At 46.0% G+C, this 17237-nt stretch overlaps 1 protein-coding gene across 1 annotated transcript; it reads left to right on the top strand.

Moving 5' to 3' along the window:
* The first annotated feature begins 1517 nt into the window (after positions 1–1517).
* On the top strand, positions 1518–3261 carry LOC100049023 (WRKY transcription factor WRKY71). Its single transcript, XM_044555939.1, has 2 exons — positions 1518–1852; positions 1960–3261. Exons 1-2 carry the CDS (start codon positions 1685–1687, stop codon positions 2857–2859), a joined length of 1068 nt encoding a protein of 355 aa, XP_044411874.1. The 5' UTR covers positions 1518–1684; the 3' UTR covers positions 2860–3261.
* Positions 3262–17237: the final 13976 nt, after the last annotated feature.

Below are 17237 nucleotides of genomic sequence, written 5' to 3'. Positions count from 1 at the left end.
GGTTAGAGTTTGGGCACCCAGGAAAAGAGCGGCACTACAAAATAGCTCGCCAGGGTTTAATATGATTGGAATAAATCGTTTAGTAAAATTAATTACCAGCCAAACTTTTACTGTAATAAGATGCTATTTCCCAACAAAAAGGAAGGAAGAATCGGGGAAGTGTTTCCCTCGAATATGACGGGAAAGAATCGATTCCGTAGTCTACTCGAGCTCAACTAAGCAGAAAACAAATGGTTAGCCCGCCAAAGTTTTCCTAACAGAGCAAAGTTTTCCTAGCAAGGCACCAAAAGAAAAGGCTAGAGTCAACAAGTCTTTCCTGTCCCCCTCTTTCCACTCCCTCCCCCCTCCCCCCTCCCATTTGCTGCACGGGGCAAAGCCTAATCGCAATCAACCTAGAGTAATAAGGCTGGTCACAGTGGGGAGGAACTTACTCCCTCCTTCCATCTATATAGGGCCTAATGCGTTTTTAAGACATCCTTTGACTATTGACAAGATTAATAATACATGACATGCATAATGTGAAAATTATATCATTGAAAACTCCTTTCACATACGAATTTGACAATGTACTTTGTGTAAGTTGCATGTCATATATTATTGCTCTAATATTTGGTCAAAGCTAGCCTTGAAAAACGTATTAGGCCCTATATAGATGGAAGGAGGGAGTAGGAGTAACATCACACACTCCAATATAACTTTGCTTATGTGGCATGCATTTAATGAAGAGAGAGGTGTTTGTGGTAACTAGCTAAGTTACCGGAACATCATACACTCCAAGAAACAATGAGTCTATAACCTAATAAATACATCATTGCATGACACTACATAGATGTTCCTACCCACTATGGAGGTAGTAACATAGTCTAGGGAAGTGTGAAGTTACTAGCTTATGTTCTTGCCCATTGTGACCAGCCTAACAACCGAATGGGCCTTTTTTTAATATATCGTTTTTGAAAGAGTGAGTCGAGCAAAAAAGCAAAGGGAATCCTTCTTTTCGCTCTTTCTCCCCGTGCATCTCGCAAGCATGTCTGTGTGGTGTACTTCCTTTTCCTTGACCCGATCACCACCGCCACACTCCCCGAACCCAAGACAGAGGCAGCCGACATCCACCGCGCCCCGTCCCCCACCCACCCGTTGGAAAGATCCCCGCGCAGATTGCCATGCCATGCCGCTAGTAGCACCAACACCCAACAGAAAACGTCGCTGTGAAGTCAGTCGTCACCGCCGATCCCTTCTCCCCCTCGCGCGCGCGTGCACGCACCCTCCGGTCTCCTTCCGGTGCCTCCACCCCGTCCGCATGCTCGAATTCCACGACCCCCATCCCCGTTTCTTTATTCCGTTTCCTTTCCTCCGAGCCCTGCGTGGCCAAGAAGAGGACAAGCGTGTGAGTTGTGATGTGATGTGAGCCGCTTCGTCCTCTTCTTTTCCTCCCCCTCGTAGTAGTACGACCTGACCTTCCTAGCTAGCGACTTTGCTAGACCGCTAGTCCTGTGCTTGGCTATATAACACGACTGCTCCACGCCATTCTCCTCTCACTCGGAACTCGGAAATAGTTCTCCATCCCAAGCTTCTCTTCTCCCTTCTCTTCTCCTCTCGCGCGCGTTGCCTCGAACCGGAAGGAACAGCGTCCATTCCATTACAGTAGAGCTTGGTGTTTGAGAGACGATCAATCCGTCGTCGACCAATGGATCCATGGGTCAGCAGCCAGCCTTCGCTGAGCCTTGACCTGCACGTCGGCCTCCCGCCGATGGGGCACCCGCACAGCCACCACCAGGCGGCGCCGATGGTCGCGCTGGCCAAGCCCAAGGTCCTCGTCGAGGAGAACTTCATGCAGCTCAAGAAGGACCCTGAGGTAGGCACACACGTCCATACAGAAACAAATCAAGAACGCCATGATTTTGATTCTGCTTGCTTGGGTTTATCTGCGAGCTTGAACTGAATGTTTTTGTCGGTATATAGGTTGCGGTTCTTGAGTCGGAGCTACAGCGGGTCAGCGAGGAGAACCGGCGGCTGGGCGAGATGCTCAGGGAGGTGGCCTCCAAGTACGAGACCCTGCAGGGCCAGTTCACCGACATGGTCACGGCCGGCGCCCACGCCGGCGGCAATAACCACTACAACAACCAGCCGTCCTCCGCGTCGGAGGGCGGGTCGGTGTCGCCGTCGAGGAAGCGCAAGAGCGAGGAGAGCAACGGCACGCCACCGCCGTCGCACCAGCAGCAGCAGCAGCACTACGCCGGCGGCCTCGCGTACGCGGCGGCGCCGGACCAGGCGGAGTGCACGTCCGGCGAGCCGTGCAAGCGCATCCGGGAGGAGTGCAAACCCGTCATCTCCAAGCGCTACGTCCACGCCGACCCCGCCGACCTCAGCCTGGTGGTGAAGGACGGGTACCAATGGCGCAAGTACGGGCAGAAGGTGACCAAGGACAACCCCTGCCCCAGAGCCTACTTCCGGTGCTCCTTCGCCCCCGGCTGCCCCGTCAAGAAGAAGGTGCAGAGGAGCGCCGAGGACAAGACCATACTCGTGGCGACGTACGAGGGCGAGCACAACCACAGCCAGCCCCCGTCGTCGCAGCCGCAGCAGCAGAACGACGGCTCCGGCGCGGGCAAGAACGCCGGGAAGCCACCCCAGGCGCCGGCCACGCCTCACCACCCGCAGCAGCATCAGCAGCAGCACAAGCAGGAAGCGCCAGCGGTAGCCGTCAGCGGCGAGTCCGCCGCCGCGGAATCCGAGATGATCCGTCGGAACCTGGCGGAGCAGATGGCCATGACGCTGACGAGGGACCCCAGCTTCAAGGCGGCGCTCGTCACCGCCCTCTCCGGCCGGATCCTCGAGCTATCGCCGACCAGGGACATAAATTAATCCCCGCATTAGAAGACACTGCGCGGCTCAAATTTTCTTGCGGTGGTCGATTACTTCCTCCGGCATTGCTGCCTTCCTGCCCCTGCCGCCTCCGTCAAACCACGCAGAAAAACCAGCGAGAACCGGAACGCCTGACCAACGACGAAGACGCGATCGGTTCCGGCGAGCCGGGAACGGAGCCGCTGCTCCTGCTGCTCGTGTAAATACATCGCCAACACGAGGGCGGCGAGGGAGGGTGTAGCATGTAATGTACTCTAGTAGATGCAGTCAGTCATTCAGGAACACGCGAAAGTGTGCAATCCTTTTTTTTTCCTCACTAGGCGAAATATTCGTTCCATAATTTCCATGGAACTCGATTCGATTCAATGAGAAAATCGAAGTCACCGTACATTCTCAGTTCAATCGCTCAAATTTTGTCAATGCTCAATACACATGTGCTGCTGCAGCGAGACATCCTCTGAACCAAACTACTACGGGGTATAGTACAGTAGCAACGAGAAATCTCGCGAAGTCGCGAGCTGCGAAGAGAGGAAAATGAGTTTGACGATCTTATCCGGAAAGGGTCCACGTAGGCAGTAGCTGTAGTAGACTCTACTGGACCCAGCTCGCCGCCAGAATACGCTGGGAAGAGGTCGGAGAATACGCGAACGACCCGGGGTGGGGCCCACACAGGTCGGCCGTGTCCCACGTGCGACGGAGTAGGAGTTGCTACGGTCGCCGGGGGAAGCAGGGAAGCTGGGTGGAAACGGGAGCCCGGACGGCGGGCGGGTGGGCCCGTGGATGGCTGGCTGGCGCCTCACGGATGGAGTGATTTGTCAAAACACGTGCGGTCGGCGGCCCCGCTTCGACGACGCTGCGGGAGGATCGTTGCAACCACGCACCTCTCCTCTCTGAATCTCTTTTATTTCTCTTCGGCTTTGAAACGCACTTCTATTGTTTTAAAATCTTCGAGGGTACTGGCCTCCAGATCTGCGCGAGATACCGTTTTCTTTTAAATCCCCGGGTTATTTAACAATAGTAAAAAATATCTTAAAATAAAGTCTATAATGATTGAATAAAAATACAAATAAATTCTATAAGTTTTTTTTAAAATATTCTGTGGTTAAGCATATCAAGCTTACTTAATATTTAAGAAGTAGACCTTCAAATTCAGAACTAGCTAATTCCATCTTTTAGTTGTTGTGAAAAGTGGTGCCTGTAAAGATCATGCATTTCAGTCAAATTTAGCTAGGGCTCTCTGATTCACAGGATTATCCTGGGATTTGGCTTCTTCAAAAAATTCCATCCTTACAAAAATACCTAAAAATATTAACACTTCTTTCTCAGGTAAGCTTAAGTGCGTGTTTGGTTGGCATAGTAAGTTTGCTACACTTCGTCACACCATAATTTAGGCAAGTTTGACCGAGTTAGCCCATTTTTGGTGAGCAACCATACTTATGGAAAGATTCCTTTCATGTAAAGTAAAACTAGGCCTCAACTGCCATTGACTAGGAAAAATGTGGTAAGATTAACTCATGTGTGACATACTATGACGTCAATTTCGATCGCCTAACCTTAGAAATGTATGACAAAAAAATGTGGCAACTGATGAAAATCTTGGTATATGAACCAGATATGCCCCAAATCTCCCAACCTCGTAATCTTGGTACATCTTCTATATCTAATAAATGTCTAGCCCTCACTAACGTTTTTTCAACATGCAAATATGTTGCCCCATCATTCAACATGCATGGGAAAAGAGCCACCTCAATATGCACCCATGCATAAGTTCAAGTTCCTACCTCATCATGCAAACATGCATGAGAAATTTTATTTTATTCATATTAAATAAATATTTTACAACTATACAAAAATCAAACACAACAAATAATTATTTCTAGTTCTAATTCTCACATTATTTCAAATATTCATGTTCGATGCAACCAAATCTCATTAAAATATATTATAAAATATTTCCGCAACAACGTGCGGGGTATCATCTTGTAATTAATAATGTCAAAATCATCAACACTAAGAGTGACAACAATGTCAAGAATGAACAAGGACAAAGCTTTTGGAGTTTTTCTTAAGACATTCAAGATGGAATGTAGATGAAATACAAGTAATTGCACACTTGATATACTAATCTTACATATTCTTCATGTTTAACTCCATGTCTTCTCGAATTGTGATCTTCTCAGGACTTGGCACTCTAATTGTGCATTGGGAACTTTGAAGATGATCTTTGGAGGCTTGGAGATGTGAAAGATGCAATGTGATGCCTGAAGGAAATATGCCCTACAGGCAATGATAAAGTTGTTGTTTTATATTTCCTGATTCATGATAAAGGTTTATTATTCATGCTAGAATTGTATTGATCAGAAACTTAAATACATGTGTGAATACATAAACAAATACCGTGTCCCTAGCGAGCATCTACTAGACTAGCTCGTTCATCAAAGATGGTTAAGGTTTTCTAACCATGGACATGTGTTCTCATTTGATAACGGGATCACATCATTAGGAGAATGATGTGATGGACAAGACCCATCCGTTAGCTTAGCATAATGATCGTTCAGTTTATCGCTATAGCTTTCTTCATGTCAAATACATGTTCCTTCGACTATGAGATTATGCAACTCCCGGATACCGGAGGAATACCATGTGTGCTACCAAAGGTCACAACGTAACTGGGTGATTATAAAGATGCTCTACAGGTATGTCCGAAGGTGTTTGTTGAGTTGGCATAGATCAAGATTATGATTTGTCACTCCGAGTATCGGAGAGGTATCTCTGGCACCTCTCGATAATACACATCATAAGAAGCCTTGCAAGCAAAGTGACTAATGAGTTAGTTTCAAGATGATGTATTATGGAACGAGTAAAGAGACTTGCCGGTAACGAGATTGAACTAGGTATAGAGATATCGACGATCGAATCTCGGGCAAGTAACATACCGATGGACAAAGGGAACTACGTATGTTGTCATAACGGTTCGACCAATAAAGATCTTCGTAGAATATGTAGGGGCCAATATGGGCATCCAGGTTCCGCTATTGGTTATTGACCGGAGAGGTGTCTCGATCATGTCTACATAGTTCTCGAACCCGTAGGGTCCGCACGCTTAACGTTCATTGACGATATAGTGTTATATGAGTTATATGATTTGGTGATTGAATGTTGTTCGGAGTCCTGGATGAGATTACATACATGACGAGGAGTCTCAAAATGGTCGAGAGGTAAAGATTGATATATAGGACGAGGGTATTTGGACACCAAAAGTGTTTCGGGTAGTACCGAGTACTTATCGGGTCGCCCGTAGGTGTTCCGGGCACCCCGACAAAAATATGGGCCTTATGGGCCAAGTGAGAGAACACACCAGCCCACAAGGGTCTGGTGCGCCCCCATAGCTGGCCGGCCCTAGGGGAGAAGGAAAGTGGAGACAAGTGTTGGTGTCAAAACCGGCAGATCTCGGGTAGGGGGTCCCAAGCAGTGCGTCTTAGGATCAATGGTAACATGAACACGGGATTTTACCCAGCTTTGGGCTCTCTTGATGAGATAATACCCTACATGCTGCTTGATTGACTATAATGAATATAGGGGTTACAAGAGTTGATCTACCTCGAGATCATATGTTGTGGTCTAAACCCTAGAGGTATGATGAATAATGTCATGATCCTCTATCGACTAGCCTAGCCTCGGGTTATATAATGTACCATAGGCCTAGGGTAACAAGAGTCCTAGCCCAATACGCCGGTGGGGGAGGAGTCCTTGTCTTGATCACCAAGTCTTGTGGAATCTTCCTTGTATGCGGCAACTGTCCGAATTGGCCCATGAGTATACGGCCATGGGGGTCCTCAGTCCAATCTAACTGATCGGGGGATGACGTGGTGAGTACCCCCTAGTCCAGGAAACCATGAGTAGCCCCCTGAACCGGTCTTCAAGTTGGGGACGCTCCTCGATTCTTCCGAACTGTTCTTCATCTTCGGTCATCGGTCTTGAAAACTGGTTCAACAAATCTTCTCATCTTCGATCTCGAGGATCGTGAAGTAAATCCAAAGAGTTTATATGTCGGGTATCCGAGGAGCCCCTTTAAGTTTCCGGCCTTTATCAATGCCTTGTTATTATTATGCCACACCTCAGGTTTGAAGTTATTCCCGGGCGGCAGTGTCCTCTTGCGTCCGAGCTCCAACGCCGGATTGCATTCGAGGTATCTTTTGCAGCCAAGCACCAACGCTAGACTGCTTCCGAGCTCCAACGCCGGAATGTATCCAAGCTCTAACGCCGGATTGTGTCCAAGCTCCAACGCTGGACTGTATCCGAGCTCCAACACCTGACTATATCCGAGATGTCATAGATCATCTGGGTTCAAAAAGTTGAAGGAGTTTAGCCGAGCTTAATGCCGGAAATGCCCTCTATGGAGCCAGCCACTGGCGCCCAAGCTTAATGTCGGACTGCTTCCGAGGTGGTGCACCATCCCTGACTGTGGGCTGATTTTTTGATTGGTGCATTTTATTCTCTGCCGAGATATATAGCCAGTAGCCCTCAAGGTGTGTGCGTCGGTCTAAAACCCGAGATGCACTTGAAGGAAAACATGAAACCGCTGATCCTAGTTGCCCCTAAGACTCAGGTCGATGCGCGAAATCGGCCTGAGGATCAACTCCTAGCTCGACAGCATACATAGGAATAGAAATGCGGTGTGCAAAGTCCTCGAGACTCAGGCCGACCAACCTGAGGATAATAATCTCCTCGAAAACTATATTGCACTTTAAATTTTCTGCATTGGACAGGCAATGCAGTAGCCACCGAGACACTGGTCGGGTGGCGACACCAGATCAGGGGATCGATGTACCCCTTTAATATTTGTAAATAATAAGCACGAAGCCCAGTAGCCCCCGAGCCTTAATGTGGGCACGGGTGGCCGAATTAAGGATCGATATCCAAAGTAAAATCACAAATTATGTGTAATGATTCTATGTATCCAAGTACTCTACATCATCAATGCTCGGATCCGCATTGTACAGAACTTTGTTGACCGACCATCGGCTTCAACCTCCTCGGCCAGTAGCCGGGGAGTGTTTGTCCCACGTTATAAAGCCTTTATGACGGCAAAGATTTACAACAAACAAGGCAATCCGGCCATACAGTTTTATAAACAAAGGTACGCAAAGAGACATGTTATCTTATTGTTTTAACATAAGAAACATCGTCCAAAGAAAATAGTCCCGCTATCGGTTCCTTTCTTTGGGTTGTCATGCTAAGCATGATCATGAAACCTCAGCTCCAATCAATGTGGGAGGAAAATACTGAGGAATTAGTTCGGGAAAAGCTTCCAAACTCTGTGGTCTAGATGAACCCAAATTTTCACTTCCGTTGCGACCGTTTATAATCTGAAAGTGGCCCATCGTCGGCTTCTACCCCCTTGTAGATGCTACGCAGGGTGTTTCCGGAATAAAAAACAACCCTTAGCTGACGTCTCGGTGCCCGAAGGCGGTTCTGTTGGCGGAAACGAGGCAATCAGATAAGCGGGCTTTATAACTTTCACTTAGTCATAGGAGCTTAAAGTTGGGAGGCCAGCAAGTAGCCCCCCGCTTAGTGTTCGGCGTCAGCCGAGGTCAAGCCGTAAACACTTCGGCCAATGTTATGAACGGCCCGTAATTTAACATAGTCATCGGATCGCTGACCAGTTTATGCTTATTGTGACAGTCAGCTTTCGGCTTTCTCCACGGAGGTGCTTAACCATTCGAGCTGGAAGCACAATCGTAGTGGTTCTCCTTTTGCACACCTAACCGAACAAAGCAGAATGTAGGAGGCAAGAACAGGAGCCGGGCAACCCAACTATCGACCAAAGACATAGTTTGAAACCGATGCATATATAGCAATATCCGAGAATTTTTGCCGAATCTCTATAGGTGTCCGGCGTTGCACTGCGAGACTTATGCGGAAAACACACAAATAGTTGAAAAGTGCCATAGGATTAGAAAACTAAAAAAGTCAGTAAAAACTCAACGTCCGAACTAGATTAATTGTTCGGTGCCAATCAGAAAATTGGTCTTAGAGAAAAAATTGTGCTTCTGTCGTGCTTTAACATGACACATCCTATCTCAATACTTCAAGTGGGTCAGCCTACAGCTTCAACCTCCTATCCCGAAGGCGGAGTACTTCTCGCTAGGCCAGTTTAGCAAACTTTAGCGGCTTTGAGAGGGAAATCCGGATATTGACCACACACTCGCATCGAAAAAAGGAGTGATAGAAAAAAGACTTTGCAACGACTAGGAAGAAGAACACTTATTATAAAACAGCTCACATAAATTGAAGAGCCCCCGAGTGACTTGGGTAAAAGAATTTTATGTATAATGATTGTATGTACCGAAGTACTTATATCATATCTATGTTCACCCGAACTTTAAACGCGTCTTAACCGACTGTCGGCTTCTCCCTCTTTGGCCAAGGGCCGAAAAGTGTTATGTACTTCACCTGTCGAGAATATCAGGGGTGTTTCCGATAACCAGGCAATCAGGCCATAAGGCTGTAACAGACAAAGCGCGCTCTGGGAGCTTATGCTATATTACTAACGAAGTGTAAGAAGCATCTTTGAAGAAAATAGTACCCCCACCGATACCTTTCTCCGGTTGCTCGTTGCTGCTATGAGACTTGTGCAATAGATTTTTTGTACTCATGAGTTCCGTTGTGTGCCGACCATAATTGAAAACAATAAGAGCGCTAGCTTTCGGCTTCACCCAGTCTGAGGTCCGGCTCGGGTGACCCGATCATGACAATCGCAGAGGTGCTCCCTTTACTACCTAGCCGAACAATCGGGAACGTAGGGGTAAATACAGGAGCAAGGCAACTGTAGGATCTTGAAGTATGTCTAGAGGGGGGGGGTGATTAGACTACTTGACCAATTAAAAACTTAACCTTTTCCCAATTTTAGTCTTTGGCAGATTTTAACTATCTTAGCACAAGTCAAGCAATCTACACACAATTCAAGCAAGCATGCAAAGAGTATATGGGCAGCGGAAAGTAAAGCATGCAACTTGCAAGAAAGTAAATGGGAAGGGTTTGGAGGATTCAAACGCAATTGAGACACGGATGTTTTTTTCGTGGTTCCGATAGGTGGTGCTATCGTACATCCACGTTGATGGAGACTTCAACCCATGAAGGGTAACGGCTGCGCGAGTCCACGGAGGGCTCCACCCAAGAAGGGTCCACGAAGAAGCAACCTTGTCTATCCCACCATGGCCGTCGCCCACGAAGGACTTGCCTCACTAGCGGTAGATCTTCACGAAGTAGGCGATCTCCTTGCCCTTACAAACTCCTTGGTTCAACTCCACAATCTTGTCGGAGGCTCCCAAGTGACACCTAGCCAATCTAGGAGACACCACTCTCCAAGAAGTAACAAATGGTGCGTTGATGATGAACTCCTTGCTCTTGTGCTTCAAATGATAGTCTCCCCAACACTCAACTCTCTCTCACAGGATTTGGATTTGGTGGAAAGAAGATTTGAGTGGAAAGCAACTTGGGGAAGGCTAGAGATCAAGATTCATATGGTAGGAATGGAATATCTTGGCCTCAACACATGAGTAGGTGGTTCTCTCTCAGAAATGGTAAATTGGAAGTGTAGGTTTGTTCTAATGTCTCTCTCCACGAATGAAGAGGAGGTGGAGGGGTATATATAGCCTCCACACAAAATCTAACCGTTACACACAATTTACCAATCTCGGTGGGACCGAATCAACAAACTCGGTCAGACCGATTTAGTAAACCTAGTGACCGTTAGGGTTTTCGGTGGGACCGACATGCAACTCGATAGGACCGATATGGTTAGGGTTAGGGCATAACGTAATCTCGGTGAGCCCGATTACACAAACTCGGTGAGATCGATCTTGGTAATAAGCTAACCAGAGAGTTGGTCAGGTAAACTCGGTGGGACCGATTCGCTCATTTCGGTGAGACCGAAATGTTATAAAAAGGAAACAGAGAGTTTACATTGCAATCTCGGTGGGACCGATCGCTCACTTCGGTTAGACCGAAACGTTACGAAGGGAAACAGAGAGATTACAATCCCATCTCGGTGAGACCGAGATCCCTATCGGTGAAACCGATTTGCCTAGGGTTTGTGGCAGTGGCTATGACATCTGAACTCGGTGGCGCCGGATAGAAAGAATCGGTAGGGCCGAGTTTGACTTTTGGTTTGGGTCATATGTGGATATGAGAAAGTAGTTGAGGGTTTTGGAGCATATCACTAAGCACCATGGAGCAAGAAACTCATTAAGCAACACCTCATCCCTCCTTGATAGTATTGGCTTTTCCTATAGACTCAATGTGATCTTGGATCACTAAAATATAAAATGTAGAGTCTTGAGCTTTTGAGCTTGAGCCAATCCTTTTGTCCTTAGTATTTTGAGGGATCCACTTTCCTCATCCATGCCATGCCATTCATTGAGCTTTCCTGAAATATTTGTCTTGGAATAGTATTAGCCCAATGAGCTATATGTTGTTAGGAATTACCAAAACCACCTAGGGATAGTTGCACTTTCAATCTCCCCCTTTTTGGTAATTGATGAAAACATATAGATCAAAGCTTCGACAAATGATAATAAGAATGAAAAACATCGTCGCTTTGAGAAGTATGTGATAAGCAAGAGCTCCCCCTAAATTTGTGCATAGTTTTAAGATTTGCTTTGGACTCCAAATGCACAAGGAGTTAGGCTCATGGGTTACTCTTCCATGTCACATATATCTTGGTGGAGCGCTCAAAATAATAAAGATTGAATACATGCACTCATCACCAAGAAAAGTGAATGATCATATAGATATAAATGGGGTAATGTCATCCAACAAGCATAAATGTAGCTTATGATCAAACACATGATCATCATTGTCTCACACAGGAAATAACGAGGTATCTCAAGCAAGAAAAAGCAAATAAGGTTCAACCACCAAAACAAGAGAGAACAAAAGCAAACTCTCTCTCTCGAAGCCTATGATCTATACATTTTTCTCCCCCTTTGGCAATAAGTTACCAAAAAGTTCATAGAAAATGCATAGTGATAGATCGACTCTCAGGCTTGATCTTGATGTGGTGGTGTAGAGATAACTCCTCGGATGAAAGCTTCAGTAGATGTGGATGGATCTGGAGGTGTAGGTGTTGAAGCTGGTTGCACTGGAGCTGTAGGACCTGTAGCTGGTGCAGATGAAGTGGCTCTGGTGTCTGTCACTGGCACTGCAGCTGATCTCTGAGCTCTAGGCACTCTGGCAAATGCATCTGTGGTTGTCTTGCCCTTCCTCTCCTGCATGTCATCCTGAAGCTGCTCAACAACAGACTGCATCTCAGTTACTTTTACGTCCAAGTCATAGAACTTCTGCTCCATGATCCTCTCGAGGCTCTCCTGGTTTTGAGTCAAGGTGGCCAGCCCTTTCTCAATCCTCAGAGTGGATGCAATCAAGTAGCCTAGTTGACCTTGTTTGCTCTTCAAAAAGTACTGAGTTGCCTCTTCCATGGTTGGCATCTTGGTAGCCTTCTCTGTCCTTGCCTTCTCCTTCTTCTCTTGTGCTTTCACTGAAGATGGTTCATCCTCATTCATCACTACTTCGTTTTCCTCAAAATCTGGATAGATAGCAAAGTGTTCCTTATCCAACTGGTATGTGCGTGTGCCCATCTTCAAGTTAATCAGCTCCTGGATTTGTGAGGCATACCCACAACTTCTCTTCTGGTCTGCTGTTGTCCTCTTGATTGTCTCAACTATGAGGCTCATGACCTTGAACTTCTGAGGCACATCAAATATGTGTAGCAAGTTGATAGCATGGCCTCTGATCATGTTGTGGTCACCTGACTTGGGCAAGAGAGTGTGCCTAAGGATCTAGTTGATGGTTGGCAGTCCTGACAGAAGATAATGTACATATCCAAACTGGTGAGTTTCAAGTGCTTTATCTGGGATCTCCTTGTACATGTGTGCCATAGAATTGTGATCCTTCTTCTTCTTGTCATAGACATCCAAGTCATCTTCACTCTCCTTAGGGGCATTGATCAGATTTGCCCATTTCTCAATTGTTGATTGGTACCTTGTACCTTCAGACATCCATACTATCCTGCCATCTGGATAGAAATATGCTGTGGAGTAGAATTGCATTATGAGTTCATCATTCCACTTTGTGAACTTTTGTCCCACAAAGTCTGCAACTCCACAAGCACTGAAGTTGTCATACACTCCAGGATAGTGTTCCTCATTCTCCTTGATGAATTTCCAGTCCACCCACCTCATGTCACAAACTATAGGCTTCTTGTCCAGCAACACAGTCTCATAGAAATCCTGTTGTTCCTTAGTGTGGAACCTGTAGTCAACAGCAGTCCTTCTCCTTATTGCATATGGATCAGAAAATCTCCACTCTCTGAGCCCTGCATCCTTCCTCAGTTTCATGTTCTCAGCCACTAGATGAGCATCATTGTGGTCTGGAATCTTAGGTTTCAGCTTCCTCAGAACTTGTCCTTCAACTTCTTCTTCAGCAGCAACTTCAGGCACTGGGGCCTTTTTCTTCTCAGCAGCTGGTATGCTCCTGGTATTCCTCTTAGGTGTAGTCATTGGCTTGGAGGCATCTTTGGGTGCTTCTTTGGGCTTTGATGATGCAGCCCCTGACCTTATAGCATCACCCATAAGCTTTTGAGCCTTGGGTGCTGGTGCAGCAACCTCTTCTTCCTCCTCCTCTTCCATCATGGAAGGCTGTCCAACAACTCTGGCGATGGTCTTCTTGACCATTTCCTTCCTCTTCTTCCCTTCTGCAGCAGCCTCTTTGGGATCAGATGTCTCTGGCACATGAGTAGAGGCTCGGCTTTGGACATGGGAGTCATCTTTGCAGGCACCTTGATCTTCATACCAGGCTTAGTATTTGCAGCTATGCCATACTCCTTTCTGAGCACTTTCTTCTTAGAAGTGGCTTCATCCTCAGCTGCCACATAGTCTTCATCCTCAGATTCTGAGGTCTTCTTCTTTCTGGCCCTGGTGGCAGCTTTGGGAAAGTTGCTTGGGGTGCTCCTGCTGCCATCATCTGAGCTGCTAGAGGGACTAGTGCCCTCACTCATGTGAATCTGCTCTTCTGAATGGTTCTGGCTGTCACTTTGGTCTGACATACTACAAACACTGACTGCTGACCTTGTGAATAGTTATAGATGAGATAGAATGGATGAGCATCACAAAATACAGAGGTTTTTGCAAAAGAATGATTCAAAAACTTAGTTTTAGTTTTCCACAGAAAGCATTTCGGATCAACCCCGATTTGTAAACTCGGTGATACCGAAGCAGCTTTTGGAACCTAAACTAGTGAACTCGGTCAGACCGAGTCACAGTTCGGTGGCACCGAGACTGCTAGGGTTTCACAAAGTCCTGAACTCGGTCACACCGATTTGCAATTCTCGGTCAGACCGAGAATTACTTGTGCAATGGCCTTAGCCGAATCGGTGGAAGCGAGTTCTACAACTTGGTGGGTCCGAGATGGTTTCGGCGGAAACCTAACCCTAAATTTCCAAATCTCATCTAGTCTAAGGATCGTTCTGAGTGGATAGAATCGTTTAAGTCGTGGCAAGAATCATGATGAACACAATGTGCTAGGAATTGGACGGGGATATCACTGTGATGGAGTCCATACCCTAGCTTGGCGACGAACTTGCTACGGCGACAACGACAGGGTTGAATTCTGTTGACAGCAGCGGAGACCAGCGAGAGGAGGCGGCTGGCGACGAAGTCGACGATCCGGAGACCTTGGAGGCAGAGTGAGCTATGCGCGGGCGAAGGGGTTTGGAGAAAGTTTTCCAAATTTTGCCCGTGAGTATATATAGCCCGACCCTGTCAGTGTGACCAAGTGGAACAACTCGGTGGCACCGAGATGCATAACTGTTGACAGTTACAGCAACTCGGTGAGACCGAAAAGTTCAAATCGGTTGCACCGAGATTGAAAACCTAGATCGACTTAGTGATCTCGGTATGACCAAAATGGAAGAATAGGTCAGACCAAAATGCATAAAGAAGTTTTGGAAGTTTCAGTCCATGACGAATCGGGGACTACGAGTGCTCCTCACACAGAGTGGTTCGGATCTGACTTGATCAAATTTTGTGATGTAGCATGAATAGAGTTTGAGACAAGAAGATCATAGATAGCTAGAGAGGGTTCTTAGGCATTCTTGTTCATCCACTTGGCAAGAGAAAAAGAAACCAATCAATCAAAACAACAAGTGGATGTCCTCGAAGGAGTTAAATATGCAACCAACATGCTCACACAATAAAATGGCAAATGAAATTTGTGGCAAAGCATGCACAACCAATTCTAGCATCTATCAAACAATTGGCGATGACTAGGTCATCTATATATGAGTATATTGACTTAGGAGTCAAATGAGAACATTTGATCATAGGTCATACTCATCGTTTAAGCTCAAGTGGGGTTACCACTTTTACATAATGCATTGATGTGTTCACACCATTAGAGTTGCTTTGACTCAATTCTTAGAGTTAAGCTCCCCCTAGATGTGAGATCCCCCCTTAGAGGGATGAACTAACCTTGGGTTTTGTCGATGATGACTTCATGTAGGTGTTGAAGATGTGGATGCTCAATGTTGATGAAGATCATTTGGAGCAATCCTTTGGAGTGAGTTGCACTTTCAATACCTACACGGGTTAGTCCCACAAGGAACAAACAAGTATATCCATAGACATAGAGTGATGCACACACAAGATGATGTCCATGAAAGCATTAGGTTACCTTGTCCCTTGTCTTACCAACAAGAGGGTTTGTGACTCCTTGAACTAGTGCAAGATGTGGAAGTTGATTGCACTTGTCCTTGCCATAATGATATGAGTGAAGAATGTTGGCGGAGTCACCCTCAAGAACTCTCTAGTTCTTCTTCTTCGGGATCCACATCATCTTGATGGGAATCCTTGGAGTTGTAGTCGTACTTGATGAAGTAGAACTTGACGTAGTCTTGGGAACCCACTTGACCAAGGCCTTAGGAGCTTCTTCAAATGCATCAATCTCCTCTTGAAGCTTGTCCTTGCCTTTTTGCTTGTGGTCTTGTGGTGGAAGATCATCTTGAGCTTGTGTTCCCTTGAAGGAAGTAGGATCATACTTCTCTTGTTGAGGAACAAACTTCATCTTGGGATATTGATCTTCTTCCCACTCAACTCCATTGGCATTGAACTTTCGTTCAAAACCAACACCTTGGTTCTTCCGGTGCCTTCCTTGCTTGCGTACAATTTCCTCAAATTGCTTACTCCCGGCAAGGCTCTTGTAAACACCTTTCTCTATAATTCCCTTCAATAAGCTATTTTCTTGCTCAAGCGTAACTTGGCCAAGAGAATCATTAGTGGAATCAAGAGAACTACTAGAAGCAACAATATTGGATTTAGCATGATGATTGTTACTACTAGAGGAAGAATCCTTCTTGTTTTTGTTAATGGACTTGACTTGAGGCATGTAAGTAGATAAGAGTAAACGCTTGGCAATGTAAGAAGAACTTTTTTACGAAGATCATCATTGATTGCCTTTAAGAACTCATGCTCTTGCTCAAGGTTGAGCTTTTCAAAGCGTAACTTCTCATGAGCCCTTAAAAGTTCTTGATGATCTTCGAAGATAGTTTCATGAGCTAACTTAAGAGTGTTTAGTTCTTTAGTTATAAGCTCAATCTTCTCCTTATCATTTTCATTCGTTTTATCGTGATTAGCATGATTAATTGACATTTCATCATAGTATTCATCACTAGAGTTGTCAACAAGTAAATCATCATCACCTAACATGTCATCTTCATCACCATTGAAATCAACATACTCGGTGTGTGTTACCTTAGGGCCTTTAGCCATGAAGCATCTTCCAAGTCCTTCATTTGGTGAATCAAATATGTCGTAGGAGTTGGTTGACACAAGTGCTAGACCGACAACACCTTCATCTTGAGTATGTTTGGAGTCGGAGTGATACTTCTCGGAGTGATGTTCAGAGTCGGAACCGGATACCTGTTCACCAACATGAGCTTGATGTCTTCGTTTTGTGTAGCTCCTTGATGACTTATCCTTCCTTTCCTAATCCTTGCTTCTCCGGGATGTCCTTCGTTCATAACGATCATCTCTACTCCTTCTCTCTCTTGGCGGTGGTTCTTCTCTTCTACTTCTTCTCTTGGGAGAATCTTCTCCTCTTTTGTAGGGTGACGTACACTCATTGGAATAGTGTCTGGGTCTCCCACAATTGTAGCAATTGCGCTCTTGACTGGAAGATCTTTTGTCATTGTAGGACCTTGACTTAGAGCTTCTCTCTTTGCTTCTACTCTTGTAGAATTTGTTGAAGTTCTTCACCATTAAGCTCAATTCTTCATTGAAGGTTTTTTTCTCATTTGATGATGTAGGGGCTTCACACAAGGC

Source organism: Triticum aestivum, chromosome 6B (genome assembly GCF_018294505.1).
Source record: "Triticum aestivum cultivar Chinese Spring chromosome 6B, IWGSC CS RefSeq v2.1, whole genome shotgun sequence".
Taxonomy (NCBI): domain Eukaryota; kingdom Viridiplantae; phylum Streptophyta; class Magnoliopsida; order Poales; family Poaceae; genus Triticum; species Triticum aestivum.
This window is presented reverse-complemented; position numbering and strand designations above follow the sequence as displayed.